The sequence below is a fragment of the Bombus vosnesenskii genome, unplaced genomic scaffold (genome assembly GCF_011952255.1).
Source record: "Bombus vosnesenskii isolate JDL3184/JDL3185 unplaced genomic scaffold, Bvos_JDL3184-5_v1.1 scf7180000013492, whole genome shotgun sequence".
Lineage (NCBI taxonomy): Eukaryota > Metazoa > Arthropoda > Insecta > Hymenoptera > Apidae > Bombus > Bombus vosnesenskii.
The window spans coordinates 159,824-184,254 of NW_022883081.1; the positions used below are offsets into that span (position 1 = coordinate 159,824).

Below are 24,431 nucleotides of genomic sequence, written 5' to 3' on the forward strand. Positions count from 1 at the left end.
AATCGTATTTAGATGATTCTTCGCATGTAAGTGCTTCTTATGTATTATCTTGTGTATGTAAGTTTTATAATAAATATGAAATGTTAAATTAAAAAATGCGTGTTTGTGCTACTATATAAAATCAATAATTATTTGCGTATAGTATCGCCCATAATTAGTCAAATAATTTTAAAAATAAACAGAAATGGGAGGACTGTATTTTTTAATGGGAAATATATGTTTTTTATTTTTATTTTTTAGCATTACAAAATGATATAGTAACTTAATGATAATGTAGATATTGTATGCACTGTAAATATTATATAGCAAAACTATTTATCTGGAGAAGGGAATCATTATTTAAAAAAAAAAGAATACCAACTAATTTTAGCAATAATAATGAAATGGGACAGTAGAAAAGATTGTCAAGTAGAGTCTATTCTTAGTATTTATACAAATTATATTAATGTTGCAATTTAATAGATATGTGTCGAATTGCTTTAATTAAATTTTTAATTAATTTATGTTTTATTACTTTGTCATTCGTTATTGTAAATTAAAATTGTTAAATCGTCGAATAATAGTTAGATTCATTAGAATATAAATTAGAAATTAAATAAAATTAGAATATAAATTTCTTATTATAAAATTAATTATGAGCGACACTAAATATTTAACCTAAAATAATTAAACTCGATGCGGGGACAAAGAAACATTTTGTTCATATTACTTGCATATTTTGCACGCATTCTGTATAAAATAGAATAGAGTAAATTCTAAATCAACCATCGCTTTAGATACTATTTCGACATTAAAATACAGATAATCGTTAAGTTTCCTCATTCGTTCGATAAACAGTTTCTATCTTAATAATAAGTACCATTATTTTGGACAGGTACGATCATTTCCTATATATGCATATATTTTTTCAGTCAAGTATTATATTTATCAATAAAAAAAAAGAACGACATATCGTTAGATTCTACTTATGTACATAAATGATTAACTGTATAATTAAATTATCATATATATTTTTATCTATTTCAAAAGAAAAATACTTATTAGATATCGAAATCAGTTTGAAGCTTCCTTTGAAATTTACTAATCGTTAACACGTTTCCTGTCACATGAGTCACCAATGACTGACCCACCAAAAATAAATATGTACCCTTTTTCATCCTCCTTACCTAACATGGAAATAAAACGAAGGAACAATGAATCGTAGAGTAAAAATAAATTTGACATAACCCAGGCTATTCTTTCTAATTAAATATTTCGATATATGTAACTTGTGAATTTAATCCTTAAATTTCAGTTTTATATTAATCTATCAGGAACTTTAAATTTCATACGGCGCTGTGCGCGTCTTAAAAAAAAAGAGACTCATGTACGCTCTGTATATCCATAATTGGCCACAATAAAAACTATAATAAAGTGTTCACAGAGACAAGAGTCAAAAGGGGTGATCGTTATTATAACGGAGGTGATTTTTATTTCAACAAAAATAACAATTTACATTGAACTGTCTTGATAATAATATTATCGTGTATGCTACACCTGTAGTTTACTGTAGGCGTGGTATGCTCTCGCTCGCTATTAATTGTAGTTAATTTATTTGAATTAATCGCATTAATAGCGGGTTCGTAGGTAATATCGCTTCTTAGCCTTTCTTCTTTTGTTTATTTTAATGTTATTATTTCACTTCTCTTTTCTCCTTTTTTTCTTTTTTTTTTTTTGCTTTTTCTTCCTCTTCCTTTTTGTTTAAATCTCGTTTCATTTACTCTTTTATCTTCTTATTAGCTTCTCGCATTCCGCGCAACCGCATCATAAGCATTATCATCGTCATCATCATCATCATTATTATTATTATGGTACAATATTTTTTGCTTAGGATGGAGCTGAGTACCTCGGCGTGTTCTTTACCTCATTCCATCTACTTTCTCTCTTTTACCTATGTACAGATTTCCTTATGTGAAAGAAATCATCAATCGATAGATGTCCCTTCAGGTTGCAAACGATTATAGGTACATACACACGATGTCTTATCGATATCTTACGTCGTTTCTAGTCTATAGAATAGTCTAGATGTGATTTACCTGCCATGTCAACGATAATATTAGTTTTCATCTTTTTTGTTCTCTTTTATCGTGTCTGTGTGTTTTCTCATGTATGTATATTTATTTTCACTTGACTTTGTCTTGCGATGTTGCGAAGTATCTAAAAAAGAGGATTGCCATTGTCGTACTCCACTTTCTAACTTCAACTCTAATATAGGACATTCGATTCCGCTATTAATATCCGAGAGTTCGCTCGAGAGTTCGATCTGAGCAAGTGTTAATCTTGAAAATATTTTTACACACAATTGCACAATGTCGAGTCGTGTTTGTACGTATGTACAAAGATCGACGCATAGATCAAAGAGAGTTCACAAAAATTTTTCCGGTACACATATATATTTGGCTCTCAGGAGCCAAATTGATCAACACCACTTTTCATCAAATTCTAGAATTGCATTCTCTGAGCACGTGATTAGCATCTAGCTTGATTAAAAAAAGTGACTTACATTCGTCAGTTTATTTTTTTATTCGTACACTGCAAGAATATAACATAAATAATCATAAAATAAGCAAGGTATATACATTTTTCTACCACTTTTTTTTATCTTTTCATGTATGAAGTTGACCAACGTAGTTTCTGAGAGACACATATAATTCTGTGTGTATTAATTTGGTGATTATACATACTCAATATGTATATTTCATAAGTTTCGTATTACGGCCGAAGACATGGAGCTATTGATGATGAAGTTCGATAAGGCGGCGAGCGAGAAAAGTAAAAGCGTTCGATCACCTACGACCTACGACAATCTACGTTAATGCAGCAGAAAGAAAGCAGAGAAACGCCAAGGGCACTCTTCGAAAAGTACAATCGGATCACGGTTTAGAAATTGCTGTCGTTCACACTAGGTATACTTTTCCGTTTATGTATTTGTTTCGTCCTAATATTCCATTCTCTATATGTTATCTTTTGTTTTTTATTTGTTTAATTTATTGGAAGCATTTAAACACGGTATTCTTCAGGACTCCGATTTTGTATAATTTAAAATTTACTCTTATCTTTTTGTTCTTTTCTGCTGTTTATTTCTTTGATGTTACGACGAATGTAAAGCTCCGTAATAATACGATTTATGTTGATTGTGAATCGCCTTACCATTGGCTAAAATAAATGCTCTGTATATCTCATGCGAAGCTGCAGAATTTCCATGGTGTTTTTCCTCGCGTGAATTTATATAGTGTACACATGTTTATACAGGGTATTCTAATTTCTTCTGGTCATAGTTTGTTAGGTGTACATAAGAAAAGGATGTTACGTAGATATAGGTCGTTCGAAGCTTTATTGAAAAATTTCAAGAAGCTGATTTGAATGTACTATGTTATAAGACAAGGATAAGTTCACAGTCAATGTAATCATTAAGTGTTACTATCCCAATTTAAAATTATCTACGAAGTCAATCTCAGTGAATTAATTAAATCTTTGTATTCGTTCACATATATTAATAATTGTTTAATATAAGTATTTTCTTCTAAGGTTATTCACACATGAAAGTATCGACGTGTGAAGTCAGCCGATACTGGTGATCTAACTTTTACGTATTGTTTTTTTATATTTTTCACCTTTATTATTACATTTTAATAAAGCTTCGAACGACTTATATTTGTATAATATCTTTTTCTTATTTATATCTATAGAACATTCTGATAAAATTTGCCTGGAAAAGACTCGGACACCCTGTATATTGTCATTTTAAGTTTTCTCATGAATACCTTCTTGCGCCCAGGGCAGATTACCCGAATAATACTGAGAAGATGATCTCTGATTGACATCTTTTAACGCATTTCATTTTGAATATCGTTTTTACGTTATATGCGTTGAACAGAACAGTATTTTAAATTACTATCACACGCTGAGAGAAATTTCTGATTTATATCCCGTTTTGTTTGATATTCACGATTCTACGATCGAACAGAACAATATTAATCCTGCAGTGGCACATCGTTAACAGTAAAAGATCCAAGTTAGTATAGGACATAAAAGATCCCAGTTTCTGAAGTGAAAGGTCTATATGACATGACAGAAGTATAAGAAGCAATTTCTACGAAAAAGATATACATTGGCTTTATGTATAGTGATGTTACATTTGGATTTGCAAGAAATAATCGAATATCTTACATGACTCTTTGAATGTCAATGAAAGACAATAACTTGAGTTAATTAAATTGGAAAAAAGGAAATGATGTGAGTTTTGCCCAAATAAGAAGGATAAAAATCTGTTACACTGATTTATAGATCGCAGAATATCAATTTATGCAAATCATTGGAATTACATTCGCGAAGATTGCCGCTTTCGATAACCCCAAAAAACAAAATGCTATTGCAGGATTAATCAATATGACGGGATATTGTAATTGTAATTGTAGAGATAAAGATAATAATGATGGTGACCATAATTTGATACTGTGTTACCAACTAAACGTAATATAATTCATTCGAATGACGCGATATTACTATAATCACAACAGCATGAGAAAGGACAGTGTGTCGGCATGGATGCATCGATGATCACGTGTTTCCTTAACATCCGAGATCTTTAAAGACTCCTTTTTACGTTGTCGTTTAAAAATATGTAAAAATCGCGGCATAGAACGCAGAAGTTCTCTTTTTTTCGAAGTCGCAAGTTGAAAAGATACTAAGAATTCTTAACATGAGACCACTGGCGAAGCGAAGGTTAATAAGTTCGTTTATTTACAGACACGGTTTTATCAAACGATCTTGTTTTGCATACACACACACACACACACACACACACACTCTCTCTCTCTCTCTCTCTCTCTTTCGTTCTTTCACTCTCTCTCTCTCGTTCTTTCACTCTTCCTCTTTTTTTTCTATAGACGAACGACGGTAACATGTAACTCGCGAGAGGTAAACGACGAATTCGCAATCCTGAAGTGTCCCGATACCACCGTTGCTATTCGTTTGTAAGGAGTATTTCCTGTGTTAAAGTTTAATACGAACGCCTATAGGAAAAGCTAAACTTTTCCTTTCGTTCCTTTTTTCATTTTCAAGAAAAGTAAAATCGCTAGAAAAAAAAAAACGTCGAAGAAAAGTCAACACATAGAAGTCTTTGAATTTTAAAATCATTATTTTATCAACTCGTGATCGTGTCAAGGAGGCTTTGTAAGATCTTTGTTTTTCGTTCATAACATTGGTCTCGAGACATCTGTTCCATTTTTTCCCTTTTTGGACATTGTCTGCTTCACTGAAACGATCATGTGTCGCAACATACATACATACATACATACATACACACATACATATATATATATATCATCTCTATATATATATATATATATATATAGATGCAAACGAACTCTATTTCACCGACGTTATAGTTCGAACATTCTCTATCGAACAAATATTTCACGCGTGTGCAGTATGTACATATAATATTGGATACTCCTCCGATATGATCCTCGCGGAAACAAAACGATGTAAACATATAAAGCGAAACGAAGATGATGTTACCGCGACCCACAATGTAGAGACAACGAAATCTATGTTTACATTTTGGTAAAAATAGTTCGCACAAATGTATAGAGGCACTCGCATTATCCGACTGAATGCTTTTTTTTCTCGAGAGCTTTCATGAGCTTGATTATAAAAAAGTGTGTAAAGAAATAAAGTACGAAGGAATATACATATATATTAAATGTATGTATATAATAAGCATATACATACATACATACATACATACGTATGTGTGTTATGTATGTATGTATACATATATGTATATATACTCGTTTGGTAGAAGTGATTTCCCGTGCAGGAGATATTTGCAATAAAAAGCAATATTTTTCTTATGACAAGGGGACTAAGGTTCTCGTTTCGAGTGTCGCGTGACTAAATGAAGGAGCAGACCGCACGGTTCAACTTACGTTTGCATACAAATATAAAATTAGGCTATATAAAAATTCTTTATGTGTTACACGTGTCTTCACCGATGTATGTATGCATGTATATGTATTTATTTGAGTAAGTGAAAATGTAACTTGTGTTTTGCAACGTGTATAACTGCGTAATGTATTTTTCTTGTTTGTTTGATAGTCAGAGCGTACAGGTTCTATAATTTCAATCAAATAAAATAAAATTCACATCCATTCGCTTGCATGTGACGGATGATCATTCTTCCCATTGATCATTTATAATCGCCTGTATACGTTTTCTTTCTTTCTTTCTTCTTCTTCTTCTTTTTATTATTAATAAGAGAAGTAGTTCGGGAAGTTCCTTCCCTAGTCAGTTCATGGCGTCTAATCCCTAAATGCTAGCTACATCACTTACGCTAAATCTAGATTCTTACAATATAGCATACGATTAAACTAGCCATCATATACCTACTTGTTCAACTTAGAAATTAATATTGTGTACTATGTACAACACTTAGAATTACACTTTTTTTGTTGTTTTGTTTAAAACCCACTTCACCAAGAAGAGAACATTTAAATATGATCTCGATAAGACAGTACACCGTCAACCTGTGCGAGGATGCATTTTATATGTCCTTACACGTCCGCCATATTGACTTTTCGTCAAAATTTGAGGCTACGATCTCTTCGCACTGGTATTAACAGATGAAGCTATTTCTTTATACTCCCAAACACATCACAGATTCATTCCAAATAAAAACACGTATGCCTTTCTAACGTTGTATCGTCGTTTAACGATTATATATCATTCATTATGTACAAAAAAGCGTCTCCATTGTGAACTTGGGCTAGCCTGGACGTTCTACAGGTCGATTCTATTCGCTTAATCTTTGTTGATAGTCTTGTTCTGGAAAGGATCGAATACTTGCGTACGATGCACACTTTCTTTCTATAATTAGACGCAAAATTACGTGTAGAAAGACGACTGAACACTACTCAAAAGCTTTTATGAGCATTAAAAACAATTTTCGCTTTTGGCCAAAATTTCACTACACACTATTCTTATATTTTTTTCAAATTCAATAAAAAAATTAAATATCACGACGATATGTGTATTACAGAAGATTTAATAATTTTACATCTGTATAGATTCCTCTGTGCCGTTTTGAAATTAAAAAATCCTCGTTTTGTATAAGTAACTAGTATAAGTTAGAAGCGAATGATATCATAAAAAAATCATAGCGTTTTTATAAAAAACAAAAAGAAGTGGCGGTGAAAACAGAAATAATTATATTTAATCTAGCTGATAATTATACACAACGTTTACGTACAGATTAGCGCGGAGAATAAGTAATGCGTAAAAAAATATCAATTATTAATTAAAATTACGCTGTTATCGTTTCTCGTGCGTTGGGACGAGTATTAAAAAAATAATAACGTTTCCGTAAAACAACCGCATTTACATGTACACAGAGAGTACGGAAACGATCCTCGACTAAAAGAATACACTGACGGAATATGAAATTTATAAAATAAACTCTATTCATATATATAAAAACATCGTACTATAATCTCTATTTGCGGAATATGATAGAGTTCATGTTAAAAAAAGGAAAAGAAAAAAAGAGAATGGAAATGAAAAAACGGAACGAAACGGAACGAAATAAGAGAAAAGGTCCTTTGACTTGTTTATCATTTGAGAAGAACTATTGGACACGACCAGTTAGAACGCAGTGGCTAACGCCCGAGAAAAGATATTGGTAATTGTCAGATATTCAACATTCATCATCAAACTCTGGACATGATTTTCATCCAGGATAAACAAACCACATAAATACCCTAAGAATATTCTCAGAGCGTCGATCAGTACAGATTGCTGTACACGTTCCTAAATTATTAGACTATCAATCCTCGTCAGAAAGTGGTTCGTACTGCGCAGAAAGCAATGGTGCCGGCTCGGCTTGCATTTGCTCAGATTTTGTCACAGAGGCTGATCCGGAAGTCGGGGGTGGTGGCGCTGGCGGCGGGCCAGTGTGAACGCCTAAAGCGCTGAATGGATAAAAGGTGGTAGTGGGTGCCGGTGCTGGTGGTTGAGGAGTTTGATTCGGAGTCTCGTCGACCATCATTTCTCCACTCGAGGGGCTTTCCACGTTCCCTCCGATTTTGTCGTCCTTTTCTCCGCTCGTTACGTTTCCTCCGTTTCTGTCAGCTACGCTACCTCCTTTGTCGTCCTCTGATGTACGCATCACTTCAACGATCTTGTTCTTAACGTAATCCAAAGGTGAAAGGTGCGGCTTATTGGAAGGAGTTCCGGAAGTTGATGTGGCAGTGGTTGTTTCATACAGGCGACGACCGTAATGATTGGTACCTGGTTCTGGTGGCGAAACAGGTTCGACCGAGTGGAATTGTTTTCCTACTGATGATGCTGGTTGCTGATGCTGGTGTTGGTGTTGGTGTTGATGTTGATGCTGCTGCTGTTGCTGTTGCTGTTGCTGCTGCTGTTGTGATTGTTGCTGCGTGACTCGAATTATCTGACGCTCGTCTCCGGCTTTAACGGAATCGGGTTCGCTAGTTTTTCGCCTCTTCCACTGATCTTCCGAGATTTGATACCTATTTGATCAGGAAACATTTTATAATAAGAATCTGCATAATAGTTATCTTTCCTTATTTTTATTTATATAATTTTATTTACGTAAACAGTATATAATATTTATTTGAAGGAATTAGAGTAACGAGTTATGAAAAATATAGTAAACTACATTCGAAACTTACCCGCTGTACGATCGATATGAGGAATGTGGTGGACCATAATCTTTAGAAACAATATGGTCAACGTGTTCTCCAAGAGTGATCGGTTTATTTCCACTTCCAGTGCCACCTGCGCTCCCAGCTCCGTTGTTGCCACCATTCCCCTCGCCGGCAGGACTATGAGCCATCCCATTTGGTTCTACTGGGGCTTCCCGGTGAAATCCCTGAAAAGTTTTCTATTATATAAAACACATTTACCTACAGGAACACTTGATAAATGAAATTACATCACGCAAAAATTAACACAACAAATTTTCAGTTACCTGGAAAAGACGATCACCAGGTCGCTGCGGTTGAGAATTTCCACCAGTGTTCTCGACACTCTGATTAATTTGGTGTGTTATAATAGCATCTATCAAACTGGCAGCAGTTAATGTAGATGCTGACTCGTTTTGCTGCTGATTGGAGGACTGGTTTTGTCTAGAGGATGATTGCTGTTGTTGCTGTTGTTGTTGTTGGGATTGTTGTGGTTGCTGAAGTCTCGAGGATTGAGTAAACCCAGTACTTATTAATCTGCTGTCCCTATCAAGCTGTTGCTGCTGTTGATCTCTGTACAGCTGAGCCATGTGTCGTCTTTCAGCTTCCATCCTCTGTTGTTGTTGAATATGCTGTTGTAGCTGCTGCTGTTGCTGTTGCTGTTGCTGCTGTAAATGTACCAAATCTCTCTCCCTTTGCTGTTGCACAGCCAAACGATGCTCTTGATGTTCTTTCTCACGTTGAGCAGCAGCTGCTGCCATTTGCTGATGAATCTCTTTCTCTCTTTGTTGATGGACGGCAAGACGGTGTTCAGTATGCTGCATATCTTTCTCTCGTTGCTGTATCGATAGCCTGTGTTCAGCATGTTGCACATCTTTCTCCCTCTGCTGAGCCAATCTGTGTTCCTGTTGAATTTCTTTCTCTCTTTGTAGTCTATATTCTTCCTTCTCGCGCAAGTGAACCAGATCTCGTTCTCTTTCTCTGTCACGCTGATGATGATGAGCTACAGTCATTCTATGATCTTGATGCATGGCTAGACGATGCTTATCCCCATAACGATCAGCCAACAATCTATCTGCCATGGTCTTACCAAGACCTTCGTGACTGCTGGTACCAGATGCAGGATGTCCATGAGGATGGGGAACCGGAAGACTTGGTTGTTGTACAGCAACATCCACCAAACTGGAGAACGCCTCCAGTCCCGGTGGCGGCGGAAAATGGATCTGTTTTTGTGGGTTATGCCTCTGTATCACACCCTGTCGAGGCTGCGTGTGGGTCTGTGGCGGAGGTGTGCTGGTATAGTACAACGTAGATGGTGCTTCGTTTTTACTACTACCTTCAGACGTACCAACGCTTCGACTACGCGCATGCATCTGTTGACTGGTTATGTAATCGTTCATGATTATCTGTCTCGAAGATAGCTGTTGTTCCATGCTGTAACTAGGAGGTGGTCGTCCCGAATAAGAATTATACTGATTGCTATGGGTCACTACCACTGCTGCCGTTCCGGGTTGGGCCTGACCTTGGCCAGGAATATTGCCGGTCGTTACAGGTGAGTGTCTAATGGTGCGGTGATAATCGTACATTGGCGCGCGCTTATCCACCGCGAAAGGATGAACAGGTGTTCCTTGAGTTATGGATCCCGTTTCTTTAGGTCCTTGATTGCTGGGAGCGTTCACTGCATTGGCGCCACTGGGCACGCTGGGCGTTCCAGAGGCGTTACCAGGGTTTCCTGGAGGAGTCATTTGTCTAAGAAGACCCTCGTAACGTGCAGTGGACACTGGAGTACCATGTGTAATGGAACCACTTTTGTGGCTCGTTGTCCCTATCGCGCCCAACTTGGGTGATAATTTAGGATGCGGCGGTGGGACCGAGACTTTATTCATCTTAGGTGTAAGAGGTGCTTGAGGTCGTGGTGACGACGCATACACCAGAGGACTTTTCGCGCCGCGTCCTTGTTCTGGGTGAGCGTGAGGATGATAGTAAGCTCCTGGTGGAGGTTCTGGCCGGTAGAGTGTAACGGTTGGTGGTTTGTGAAGCGTTTGTAGGGAATGATTGTATTCTTGTTGCTGCCTTGGTTTCTTGATACTCAGATCTAGGGTGCCCTCGGTGCTTTCCCGTAGTGCCTGTTGTACTTGCATCACGACTAATCCTTCCTTTGGAAGTATATCCGATGTCGATGACTGACTGCTCGATGGCGCCGGTGGACAGGGAGTAATAGTTGCTTGCATTTGACCTAATAAAGGAATTTTCGTATACGATTATTTTCTGTAGTAATGAAAATAATTATATAATTACAAAATTTAATAATTAAAGTTGTATAAATCACAAGAATATAAGATAATAGGATTACAGATTACAAACGTAGATATAAGATTTCAACTCCTTCTTTTAGATAGTTTATAAAAATTGAATATAAAAATGTATAACAATTAGAAAATTCAAACGACAGATAAGTAAATGAAGACAACTGGTAAAATACCCGTTCATAACGAAAAAGAAAAGGAAGAATACTTACCAATTTGCTGAGGACTAGGAGCAGATCGGTGTCCATGGTGAGGACCAGATACCACCGACAAAGTAGCCAAATTCGAGTCCCTTGGCATACTAGCGTTTGCCATAGTGACCGACGGTTTATATTCTCTTACAAAGGTGATATCGTTCCTATGATCCGTTTTTAATATACTCGATATCGTTGGTGTTCCAGAGTTGACTGGTATCGACGAACCACCGGTACCAGCTGGACTGTTAGGATTACGTTTCAGTTGCATCTCAATAACGCCAAGCATAAGATCCTTCACAGTGAGAGGATTGGAGTTGCTGGTAGTGGATGGTGGTGAGTGTGAAGGTGGTGGCACCTGTTGATGCGACTGCTGGTGCTGTTGTTGCAGCGTCGTGGAATTATTGGCAGTTGTTAACGTAACGACTACGCTGTTATTTTCTAGATCGGTACCTCCCTGACCTTCGTCCGCTGTCTCCTGAAACAATCAGCGAACCTCTATCAGACGGCCCTATCAAGTGACAAACTTCTTTCCATATTTAATTATGAAAACAAGGAAAACAGAACTAAAATAGCATTGAGATCATTTTAACTCATTTAATGCTGTAGGATAATGCAATTTATTTTTCAGGTATATAGTTTGATGGTATAATTTTATTGAATTATGTAAGATTAATTGTTTCAGTAGTTCTATAAAACTATGAAATGTTCAATGTACAGAATAATACATCGAAAGAAAATTATAATCTATTAGAAATAAATTATAAAAATTATTATTATAATTTTGATTTAAATATTGATTAAAATAATTTTGATTAATTCTGATTAAAATAAATCAATAAAAATATAAAAATCTTATAAAATATAAAGTAATACCTAAAAATATATGAGAAGAAAAATGAAAACTAAATGTATTTAAGGAAAATAAGATAATAAAAAGAAAATTAATTAGTAAAACTTTTGTTCGCTACGAATATCAATAATCAGCTTGATCTAAATATCAATCAATTAAAATGTTCTCTCTTATGAATGCTACATAACGCATACAAGCTACATAATTTACTCTAGTATTTCCTCTTTAACCATCAAGCGAATTAAAACTTGGTCTTACCGTGGCAGAACTATCATAATCTTCTCTAGTGCCAGCCGAAGCAGCATTGCTACTTCCACTGGTGGAAGACTGTTGCGATGGGCCTATGCTCACCGGAGGTACCAATGATACCACAGCGATATCCGCTACTAACTTGTCACCAAGCTTCTGGTCTGTCGATCGCGAATAGGATATTGGCAGATTCGAGGATGCCGTGGCACCCGGTGTACCTGGTGTTCCACTGGACAAATTGTTCGCTGGACTACCTGCACTGGCTGTATCGCTCGAGTCATGAACCTAAATAAAAAATTTTAAAATAATGAATTTATTTCTTCTTTATTGCTACAAAGATTTGTATTATTATAGATATAATTTTATATAATTTAATTTAATTTGTGGAAAGAGGAAATTGCACATTGTTTAATAAAATTACAAAATTTTTCTTTAACTCTTGTGATGCAACTTTAAAGTACAGTTTCATTCAATATTATTAAATATAGTTTATCTTCATCAAAATGTACTTTTCTGTATAAAATCGTTATAAATATTCTTTCAAGGAAACTAATTAACAGCTTACCGCCAACTCGTCACAGCTACTCGTACTGCTACCACTTTCTTCTTCGTCCGTTAAACAAGGTCTTCTCTCTTCGCCCAATGACTGATAATATTCTGCTACAACCTGGTCTAAACTTAGCTTCTTTCGATAGGCAAAATAATAATTTTTGCATTGATGGTTCGTCTTTCCAGATATTTGCTCGGCAACCTTCACCCAGTTGGTACCGTGCTCTCGAAGGGCTCTCCTTAGTTGTTCCAGTTCCTCATCCGTCCATTGTCGAGCAAGGGAATCGGCTGAGCCCTCGGGCACTTCAGTACCACCGGTTAGATGCGGTGCCAATCGACGAGATATACGATTGAAACAGGCCGAGCAACATTTCGTCGCGCTACTTGGTATTTCTGGAAAACGAAATATCACAAAATAATAAATATCATTGATAAATATTTTTGAAATATAAATCTATTCTACCCTTAATTTATAATATAAATATTTATTACTGTAAACTTCCAATTTTGGTATATGTTTTATGCAATTTCCTTTGAAATTAATATTTTTTATTGGAAAATTTGAATTTGGATATCTATTTCGTAAAATAAACTTTCTCTATCGAATCATTTTTTTATCTAACTATTGAAAGGAAATACATATGATACTTACGAAACTCTTGAATAATTGGATCGCGAATTTCAGCAGGTAAATCGAGCCATTTGGCAGGTAAAGCTCGCAACCTCTTCACCCTCGTTTTCGAGCTAGCGTTGTTCAGATTTGGGCAACCGGGCAATGGGCACGCAGTGTACCGTCCTCTGACGGCCTTGCATCTACAGGTATTGCACACGCGTGCACCAGGTGCTACTTGATCTTCTCGTAGTCCATACTGTGACGCTTGACTTCGTGGCAATGCTCTGCTCTGCGTATTTCCTTCCACGATGTTTTGACAAACTGTGCAGGCGTGCGGACCGATTTGTCTGCCACCTTCTGAAACAAGGAAAAATATATGTATCTTTGTAATAATACGATCAAGATGATGTGAAAATTTTCAACAACGACTGTAATATCGGTATTAATTCTTATGTTAGGAAAGGGCAAGTTACATCGGACTTTTTTCAAAGCTACATTTGAAGATTAAACGAAGACTTTGAGAAGGATGAAATTAGAGTAACTTTTTCATGTTAATGCACTTATTAATATATTCCAGATTTCCAGTGTACTCCTTAAAACACATCTTTTTTCACACTATTTCAATTAGTACCGTTGTACCATAAATAAGATATAAGTTTGGATTAAGTTACTACATGTTAGAGTATCGTGTGTTCTATGTGATAGGCTATCAAAATATAGAATACAGATTAAAATTGAATACACTAAAACTTAGTGACTCAACAACAACAACAACAACGAAGTTACATGTTTTAACAACATCAAGAAATCTAATCCTAGATCTGAAGACTTAAATCCAAAAGCTAGATATCGATCTATCGCACATCGTCGCATCTATCAGGTTATCCAACAGTAATAATGCTCTCGAGTGCAAAGATTAAAGATATGTTTTTCGATCTAGATTTAAATACACAAAGCTCCAAGTTTATTCCCTTGCTTTACGCTTTAAGTTCAGATAGCGCGTACCATAAAGAACAACAAGGTCTGCCACACGTCGAACCATTTCACGGTTTAGCTGAGCGTTCGAAGCTGTGCAAATCGCACACGTCTTTTGATATGTAAATGCATGTATAAGATACAATTAATTTTATTTTACAAAATGTCTGATGAATAATTACTACCAATTGATCATCTTCGATAACCAGTCGTTTACAACGTTTTCATAGAGGAAGTAAAATATCGTTACTGTCACTATATCTAAAATATTTATCGACAACGCTTAATATTCTTTCTGAAGACATTTTTAAGGGTAGCTTTCTAATATTTTTCAAGAAAATGTATCTGCACGTTCGAATGCGGCCAAGAAAATTAGTAGGTGTTTGTAGCCTGAATGGTGTATCACGTCTCTCGTACGATATTGTAAGTTAAGAGTATCCAAAAGTCGACTATCAATCGACCAATCTCCATCCCCTTATTCATCTAGTTCCCATACAAATTGATTAAAAGAAGAGAAAAAGAAAAAAAGGACGTTGTCCAAGCTAAACCTAAAAAGGCTCGCAAGATCTAAACCAAAATGAAAGCTGCAAGCCTGTAGCCGAATTCGGAAATTCACTAACAATCTACCAGCCCTTTACTTCGATGATCCTTCGAACGAAAGCTTTTTATCATTTTCCTGACGCGACATTCTATATTTTGACATTCCGTTCGCGATGAAGTTGTGCAAATAGCAGCGGTACGATCGCTTGATACGGGATGGTGCTCGACTCTGTCGGACTGCAGAGCGTAGAAGCAAGAACTCGCAGCGAAAACACGAAGGGAGGAGGCTGCGAATGTGTAGAGGGATGAGGAAAAAGCGATGAAGCAGCAGCAGGTCGGATGGGAGGAGGACGGGCAGTCGGGCCGCATGGAAACGGAGCGAGAAACAGAATAATTACCGAGACTTTGCTGGTTAACTAATTAAGGGTAGCCAATTAAAAAGTTCTCTCTCGCCCGCGGCCTCGCAAACATTGACGTAGAGGCGGGAGACATGGTAAAATCGCTTTGATGGTTTTATCCAGGAACGGGTTGGGTGCCAGGTGAAAAATTTAAGTTTATTCTTTCCACGGCTATTATTGTCGGGCTCATTTGCTTAAGTATAGTCGCTGAAAGAGATACAGCGGGCTTGTAAAATCGGTTAGCAGCTAAATTTCATACTTTTCAGTTTTTAAGGGTTAATTCTCTGATTCCCATTGCCACTTACTTATGCCACCTTTTATTTATTCCGTAACAAGTATAAATTGATAGTTTGGAAATTCCAGCGTACAATGGCTAATACGATATTTACATCAATATGTTAATATAAAATTTTAGCAATAAAATTTGTTTCACTTGTCAGTTTATTCTAGCGACGTTGTTTTTTCCAAAAAAAAAAAAAAAAAAAAAAAAAAAAGAAATGTTTTATGTTATTTGATATAATATTTTGAGTTTACATCATTGTGTAAGGTTTATGATATTCGAATTTTTATATGTATTTGAAAAATCATTGACACCGATACGTGAATACTAATTCGAGATTACATATGGAATAGTATGTTTTTGTATGTTTCTATGTATATTTCTTCGCCGAGAAACGTACCATGGAAGAAATTATTTAAACTCGAAAGAAACTGCTATTTCGTATAACGTTGAACATAAACAAAGCAAAAAGGTAATCAATATAATGGCCATTCGAAACGTATGTCGATCATCGTTTAAATTAATTTACGTTTACAAAGTACATAATGATTTGATAATGATCTGAAACATTTAACCTTGGTGTCATTTATTTGTTAAGTGGATATATTTTCACGTTGCGGACGTGATGTAATTAATCAATCTGTGAATGACACAAGCATTTGCGATAATTATTAATTTCTAGTATCGCGGTCGAGCGCGAGTTCCGTTAGTTTTGTGTTATGTACATCAATCAAATAAATTAACAGAGTTTGATATGACAGACAATTAAAGCTACGTTAATAAGCTAATTTACAACCCTCAATATTGTTTTACTTATATGTTTCCTCTTATTACTTGCGAATGTCACTTCATCGTAGCGTATCGTGTAAATCTATTGCTTTCTTCCTATGTAACAAAAAATATATTTTTCCAATTATATCCTTTTTCAATCTTCATGTAATTAATCGAATAATAAATATATCAGGTACGAATATATGAAAATATCTTGATTTCACTAAAACAGATACAATATTGTAATTATTAAACGATATCATCGTGCAAGGCAGACAAAAACTGAACGATTTAAACAAATTAATCAATTAAAACAGACTAATGGTTATATGAAATATACCCATCTATCAAAAATATAATATTCGGTATATAGAGTATATACATAATAAGTAATAATTTACATAAAAAAAACCCCATCGTCGTTTCATTTAAATAACTGAGAATTTCTTACTATCAATTATTCAGAGAAGACTCTGAATAAAAAGGATTTCTACCTTAACAAACGAAAATTTCTAATCCACTTAACGAATAAACAAACAACAACAAAAATAACAATGATTTAATTCGACAAATTTTTAACGACGTTCCGAGGCAATTATCCGATCAATTCTATCCGAGCTTCGTAAAATTAGCCATCGGATCGTATGCAATAGCTAAATTATGAGAAGCAATTTCTCTGGCACAGGGGAATAGCTGCCAATCAGTGTCGCGAATATTCTCGTATGGCGTTTATATGATTGCTCGGTAGACAATTCTTCCTCTCGCGCGTTGGCTACTGTGTCCCTTCCGCTTCTCTTCGCTATATCCGGTTTGATACAGTATACACCATCGGTAGTCCTGCGTCAACAGTAATTTTCTCCGTGTTTCGAAAGACACGAGTATACCGTATGACAGGCCTCTAGAGATTAGTGCGTGTATCATCGTAGTTTGATATAACGAAAGCTCGCGGATCACTTTGAACGATTGAAAAATCGTCGATAATTATAATCCGACGTCGATGGTGTATTATGTTGTACTTTTACACGATTTTAATTATCAGCCTTTTAACGAGAAATAAATGATTGGAGATATATATATATATCAGATGAACGATTAGATTATTCATTACATCGATAAATCAAGTTCTTCTAAATCTATCAATTTTCTTGTACACTTTTATCACGCATCAACGATTGATACGAGATCTGTTGTGAGTCTTCAAGGAGCTCGAATACCAGCGTAAGCTTCTCTTCTGTTAAATGCGTTCGTTCGCCCTTACAACTTCGCTCTCTGTATATTTCTTAATCTCACTGTCCACGTACGCAATTGATGTTGCTACACGAATACTTTTAACAAGAATTACTTTCATTTCACGGAAAAATAATAGAAAAGATTGATGCACGAACGCGCTTTAATTTCAAATAGTTTTTCTTAAAACGATCGCGCAGTTCTAACAAGCATTCATTCTGCCACGTACAGAATAAAATTATAATTCGACGTCATGAAACTCTATTAAATCATACGATAAAATAATGCTTATAAAACGGACACAGAACACCTGGATACTTGACATTTTGCGCAAAACTACATTTCCTCGCTGTGTCGTGGCATTCAAGGACGCGAAACAAAGGCTGCAATCGGAAGAATGTCGTTGAGCTTGTTCAAACGATAAATCGAAAGATAACAAAGAGAGAGAGAGAGAGAGAGAGAAATGGGGGAAAAGCGAAGAACAGAAAAAGGAAAGAAAAAGATATCACTCGTAAGGGAGAGACATTAGCTACGTGCTAATTAAGCTGGCTCGAAACAGTCGACGAGTATACCTTGAATATTTCAGAAAGGGTATCACGAGAGAATCCCATACACCTTTCCCCTTCCTGCAACCCTTCCTCTCCATTTCATTTATCCGCCTTTAGTTCTGGCCATGCGTGTAATTCTCGCTTCTCTTTATACCGATCGATGGTTTTCGGTCAAAATTTATTATGCGGGGTTTTTCTCAGCCACGCTTATGGAAACGGATCACGTTGATAAGATAAATGCTAGATAATTTCTGTATACATTGTATCCGTGTGATTGCGTTGAGAACTTAAGTAGAATAGGACGATAGGGCTTGAACAGGACTCGTGGCAATTCAAGTAGAATAGAAGAACGTCCAACGAGATGGAATTAATAATTTGCAATTATCGTAAAGCAACGGGAGAATTGGTGTAGAAGATTACAGGAAATCGATATAAAGATAGTAGGGAAATCAAGGGACTTGAAAATTGCTAGAAAATTAATCGACGAAAACCGGAGAAACCTAAAAAAAAAAAAAAACGATAGCGTGTCGATGACCGAATGAAATGTTACAAAAATTTCCTACGATATGCGAAACGAAAGAAGGCGCTGAATTCTCGAAATAAATATACGAAACAACGCGTCCAATCTTTTTCTGTTTCGTAACAGCGAAGCGGTATGTATCGATGATTCAAATGTCCGTGAACAAGCATGTAAGGGTCAGGTAATGGGTTAAACCAACAAATAAGTATTATTACACGTGTCCCCAATGTGCATGCAGCAGCGACTGTGTGTATTAATAAAATATTCTCTTTGATTCCGACCGTGCACGCGTGCGTGTGTATTATGCGTATAGCAAACACGGAATATTACCCGTTTACTCATTGTGACTGGGGATTAAGCGGAGAAAGAAAGCACGATTAACCTGGCTTAAACGAATGTCTTTAAGCGCGTATAAGCTAAGTGGAACAAACTGGAGTTTATTACCCACAGAATTAATAATTGTCATGATTTTCAAGTAGTCAGATTATCGAAAGAAAGGCGATGAAAAATATAAACGTAAGAATTATAAAGTTGCGTGTACCAATGTGTGTACTTAGTTACGCTATACTTGAATCACATTGATTAAAGTGATACCCAACGAGAATAAAATAAACGTGTATGACTTCAATTCTAAAAGCTCCTACATGTTTTGAGCAATCGTAGAAAAAGAAACGTGAAACTCATCACTTGGATAGATTAGATAGTTCTAATGTGAAATGCTTAATTAACATTAATTAACAAACGACTGGTTTTACACTTTTATTTTACAACTCCTACTTCATGTTACATTTTTCCGCGATAATTTAGATGCCTTGCTGTTATACCTATGTACCTCTAAGTTAGACCGGGAAACCAATTTAATATGGAAGGACAAGACAAAATCCACACCATTCCCCACGTTCAAAGACTTCCTAAAGTTTTTGAACGATCGCTGTCAGGTCATCGAACCGGCAAGAACGACACGCCAACCACGTGGACAGGCATTTGCCACGTTCCAATCGCCGTCGCTCTGTCCAATTTGCCGTGGACCACACAAAATTTGGAACTGCAATATCTTTAGGACGAAAACCATCGAAGAACGGGTTATAGCCACCGAAGAAATAGCAGCATGTACTAATTGCCTGACGACAGGACACACGCTTATTTTACAATTCCTACTTCATGTTACATTTTTTCGCGATAATTAAAGGAATAATATACTGAATTTACTTCTTCTTTTATATATTCAAAATTAAAATAATCTTGTATCAAGATAACTGCTACTTGTCAAAGACTTCTACAATCAGTTCCTCGTTCCGTACAACTTCCCACACGTTTTCAGAATTTCTATCGGGTATCATTCAATATTACTGTGTCGATTATGAGGAAAATTCCGGATCGATCACTAAGTCGCAAGATGCTAACACTAGAACTTCTACGCCAATTGTTACGTCGGGCGACTCTCTACCTGGACCAGGTCATACACCGCGGCCTAGACGGACACCAGATGTCCGCTCATCCTTAAGGCGTACCCTCAATAGCCTTAAGGACCCGTCATAAATCCCAGTAATTTGCAATTACTAAGATCCTTCAGACCGAACAAATATCTTTTTCTAAATCACTTTCTAAGGATTATTGTCTACCGCGGCTTGACGGCTTGGTTTTTCCCACGTACGATGCTTCCTAATAGCAACTTGCTATCGAGGGCGGCTAAGACCCTTCCTAGCCCACCAACCTTCGTTTAACTAATTAACAACGAATCCTATTTCCCTCCCTCTCTTGGCCAAAATCGTCACCAACAAATACGATGGTCCCGTGCGCGAGACATACCCGTCCTTAGCTTTCCTCCGCTACAGCATCGTCATCGAACATCACTGATTTTCCATCCTTCAAACAGTCAACATTCCTTCGACCGAGTTTTCACCCTAAGATCAGTCACTCGCTCATCTTATACATACGCACCAGCGTAACTATCTTCTTCACAAAGTTGTTGGTATAAACTGTCATTTACAACCAAGTACATCAGTGTAATATTCAATTAACCACCTCTATTATCCTAATCGAAATAGGGGATCGATCATTTCGTGGCGTCGATTATCTAATCGTAACGGGAATTTACGACTCCCGTTGACGTGCTTCCTCGCGAGCGCGTCTCTCCGCGAGTGGTCGAAACATATGGTCCTTCGAGCCGGATCACGTATCTGTGAAAAGTGCACTTACCAGTGACCACACAGTGCCATGTGATTACTTCGTAACCAGCAGCGGAAACGTTATAACTACAACGAAGTCAGTGACGTCAGGTGCGCCACCTTCGAAGAGGCATAACCCGTAGGTCGAGGAACGCAACCATTAAACCTCCCGCCGCAGCTGGACACTTATCAACATAGCAAGTTCCAACAACTTCAACCTCATTTCAAAGGTGTCGCCTTCGGAAAGGATCACCTTCCTCGCGAAGCGCACGTCAACGAAACTCCGCTGCACAGTGATAAGCAACAACTTGCAGCCGGAACAACTTCTGTCTCAACAATACAAGTGTCATTTCTGGGAAGGAACACCTTCCGTGCCAAACAAATACTCAACCGCTTGCCGCACATTAACGATCAACAACCGATAGCCGGACCGACGTCCGCACCGCGACTGCAAGGTAAGCTCATTCAAATTATCAAAACCCCTCATGGCTTCCAATCAGGAAGAGCGCTGACAGTTAGCGTAAGACAGTTGTTACGGAAACGAGAAGGATTCAGGAAAGAATTAGAAGCTTCTCGCACATTGCTTGATACTTATGAAGAAGGGGCATCCATATATGCTATCCAACGTAATTTAAGCGACATAGAAGTAGAATTTATAGAGTTCAAAGAAAGTCAATGTAAATTAGACGATAGCGATGAAGGTCAAACACAGCAGGATCGTGTTGACTTACAACAGATGTTTTATACTATTACCGGACAGGCGTCTGCCATCATTAGTAACGCAAACAAACAATTAGAGCCGATAATTCCAAGTCTTACCACAAACTTATCGAACATGTCATTGCCGGATTCCGTCAATTTATCGAGAATTCGACTACCTACCTTTTCGGGAGCCTACGAAGATTGGCCAGGTTTCGCGGATCAATTTCGCTCCACAGTTCACAATAACCCCCGTATTGACGACTGCAAACGACTAATATATCTCCGTTCTTGTTTAACGCATGGAGCGGCTCTCGCTATATCATCGCTAAGTAATGTGACAACTAATTGCGCAGCCGCGTGGGGAATACTGGAACAAAGATACAACGGACCAGCAAAAGTCGTAGAGAAACATTTGCAGGAGATAATTGACACGGCCTCCTTATCACGGACAGCACATCGAGACTTGCAGTCCTATACAACAAAACTAGAGTCACATTACAAGGCCTTGAAAGCTCTCGGTCAACCGACCGCAGATGCCTTGCCGTTATATGTATGTACCTCTAGGTTAGACCGAGAAACCAATTTAATATGGAAGGATAAGATAAAATCCACACCATTCCCTACATTCAAAGACTTCCTAAAGTTTTTGAACGATCGCTGTCAGGTCATCGAACCGGCAAGAACGACACGCCAAACACGTGGGCATGCATTTGTCACGTTCTAATCGCCGTCGCGCTGTCCAATTTGCCGTGGACCACACAAAATTTGGAACTGCAATACCCTCAGGACGAAAACTATCGAAGAACGGGTTATAGCCGCCGAAGAAATATCAGCATGTACTAACTGCCTGACGACAGGACACACGCTTCAACATTGTAACGCCGGATCTTGCCGCATATGCGAACGACGCCACCACAGGCTTTTACATAGATCCGACGCTCGAATCAAGAATTGGAATATCTTTCGCAACCGAACACCTCCGACAACACCGCCAAGCACAAGGCCCCGATCTGCGCCTGCCAATAACACGATTCGGATGGGTCATCGGGGGGAGCCCACTTCCCAATTAACCGTAAGGGTCTTTCATGCCTCCACGACACATCTAGAAACGGACCTCACCCGCCTTTGGGAACTCGACGAGGGACCACGGATAAAGTACCTACCATGGCGAATTCACAACCACCGGAATGCAGCAGCAACACGTCTATCAGTTTCCAGAGCAACAATAATATTTTTCTTTTTTTTATTATTTATTTATTTTAATTTTTACAATTTGTCCAGTAGGACATTTGGTAAAATATTATAGCGGTATACTAATATAACATGTCGGTGGCTACCCCCAGCGGGGTACCATCATCGTATTTGTTAGGTTATGTCCTTTGTTTTTTTTAATTATTTATTTATTTAAATTTTTACAATTTGTCCAGTAGGACATTTGGTAAAGTATTATAGCGGTATACTAATATAACATGTCGGTGGCTACCCCCAGCGGGGTACCATCATCGTGTTTGTTAGGTTATGTCCTTTGTTTTTGTTTTTTTTAATTATTTATTTATTTAAATTTTTACAATTTGTCCAGTAGGACATTTGGTAAAATATTATAGCGGTATACTAATATAACATGTCGGTGGCTACCCCCAGCGGGGTACTATCATCGTGTTGTTAGGTTATGTCCTTTACTTTTTTTTTTATTATTTATTTCTTTAAATTTTTACAATTTGTCCAGTAGGACATTTGGTAAAATATTATAGCGGTATACTAATATAACATGTCGGTGGCTACCCCCAGCGGGGTACCATCATCGTGTTGTTAGGTTACGTCCTTTGCTTTTTTTTTATTATTTATTTCTTTGAATTTTTACAATTTGTCCAGTAGGACATTTGGTAAAATATTATAGCGGTATACTAATATAACATGTCGGTGGCTACCCCCAGCGGGGTACCATCATCGTGTTGTTAGGTTATGTCCTTTGTTTTTGTTTTTTTTAATTATTTATTTATTTAAATTTTTACAATTTGTCCAGTAGGACATTTGGTAAAATATTATAGCGTTATACTAATATAACATGTCGGTGGTTACCCCCAGCGGGGTACTATCATCGTGTTGTTAGGTTATGTCCTTTACTTTTTTTTTTATTATTTATTTCTTTAAATTTTTACAATTTGTCCAGTAGGACATTTGGTAAAATATTATAGCGGTATACTAATATAACATGTCGGTGGCTACCCCCAGCGGGGTACCATCATCGTGTTTGTTAGGTTATGTCCTTTGCTTTTTTTTTAATTATTTATTTATTTAAATTTTTACAATTTGTCCAGTAGGACATTTGGTAAAATATTATAGCGGTATACTAATATAACATGTCGGTGGCTACCCCCAGCGGGGTACCATCATCGTGTTGTTAGGTTATGTCCTTTGTTTTTGTTTTTTTTAATTATTTATTTATTTAAATTTTTACAATTTGTCCAGTAGGACATTTGGTAAAATATTATAGCGGTATACTAATATAACATGTCGGTGGCTACCCCCAGCGGGGTACCATCATCGTGTTGTTAGGTTATGTCCTTTGTTTGTTTTTAATTATTTATTTATTTAAATTTTTACAATTTGTAGGACATTTGGTGCGTTATACCATGTCCCCCCAGCGGGGTACTATCATCGTGTTGTTAGGTTATGTCCTTTACTTTTTTTTTTATTATTTATTTCTTTAAATTTTTACAATTTGTCCAGTAGGACATTTGGTAAAGTATTATAGCGGTATACTAATATAACATGTCGGTGGCTACCCCCAGCG

At 36.9% G+C, this 24,431-nt stretch overlaps 1 protein-coding gene across 11 annotated transcripts in view; it reads right to left on the minus strand.

The window, feature by feature from the left end:
* Positions 1–6,086: 6,086 nt before the first annotated feature.
* The window catches only part of LOC117238377, a 68,951-nt gene continuing 50,606 nt past the window's right edge, over positions 6,087–24,431 (minus strand). For 7 of the 11 annotated variants that reach the window (XM_033503232.1, XM_033503228.1, XM_033503231.1 and 4 more), the window contains 7 exons: positions 13,548–13,865; positions 12,912–13,288; positions 12,356–12,631; positions 11,263–11,722; positions 9,032–10,980; positions 8,733–8,944; positions 6,087–8,570 (listed from right to left, as the gene is read on the minus strand). In XM_033503232.1, coding sequence (XP_033359123.1) covers positions 7,865–8,570; positions 8,733–8,944; positions 9,032–10,980; positions 11,263–11,722; positions 12,356–12,631; positions 12,912–13,288; positions 13,548–13,865 — 4,298 coding nt within the window. In that variant the 3' untranslated portion in view covers positions 6,087–7,864. The remainder of the gene's footprint in view (positions 8,571–8,732; positions 8,945–9,031; positions 10,981–11,262; positions 11,723–12,355; positions 12,632–12,911; positions 13,289–13,547; positions 13,866–24,431) is intronic. The other 4 variants (XM_033503239.1, XM_033503237.1, XM_033503235.1 and 1 more) reach the window with 3 other exon arrangements.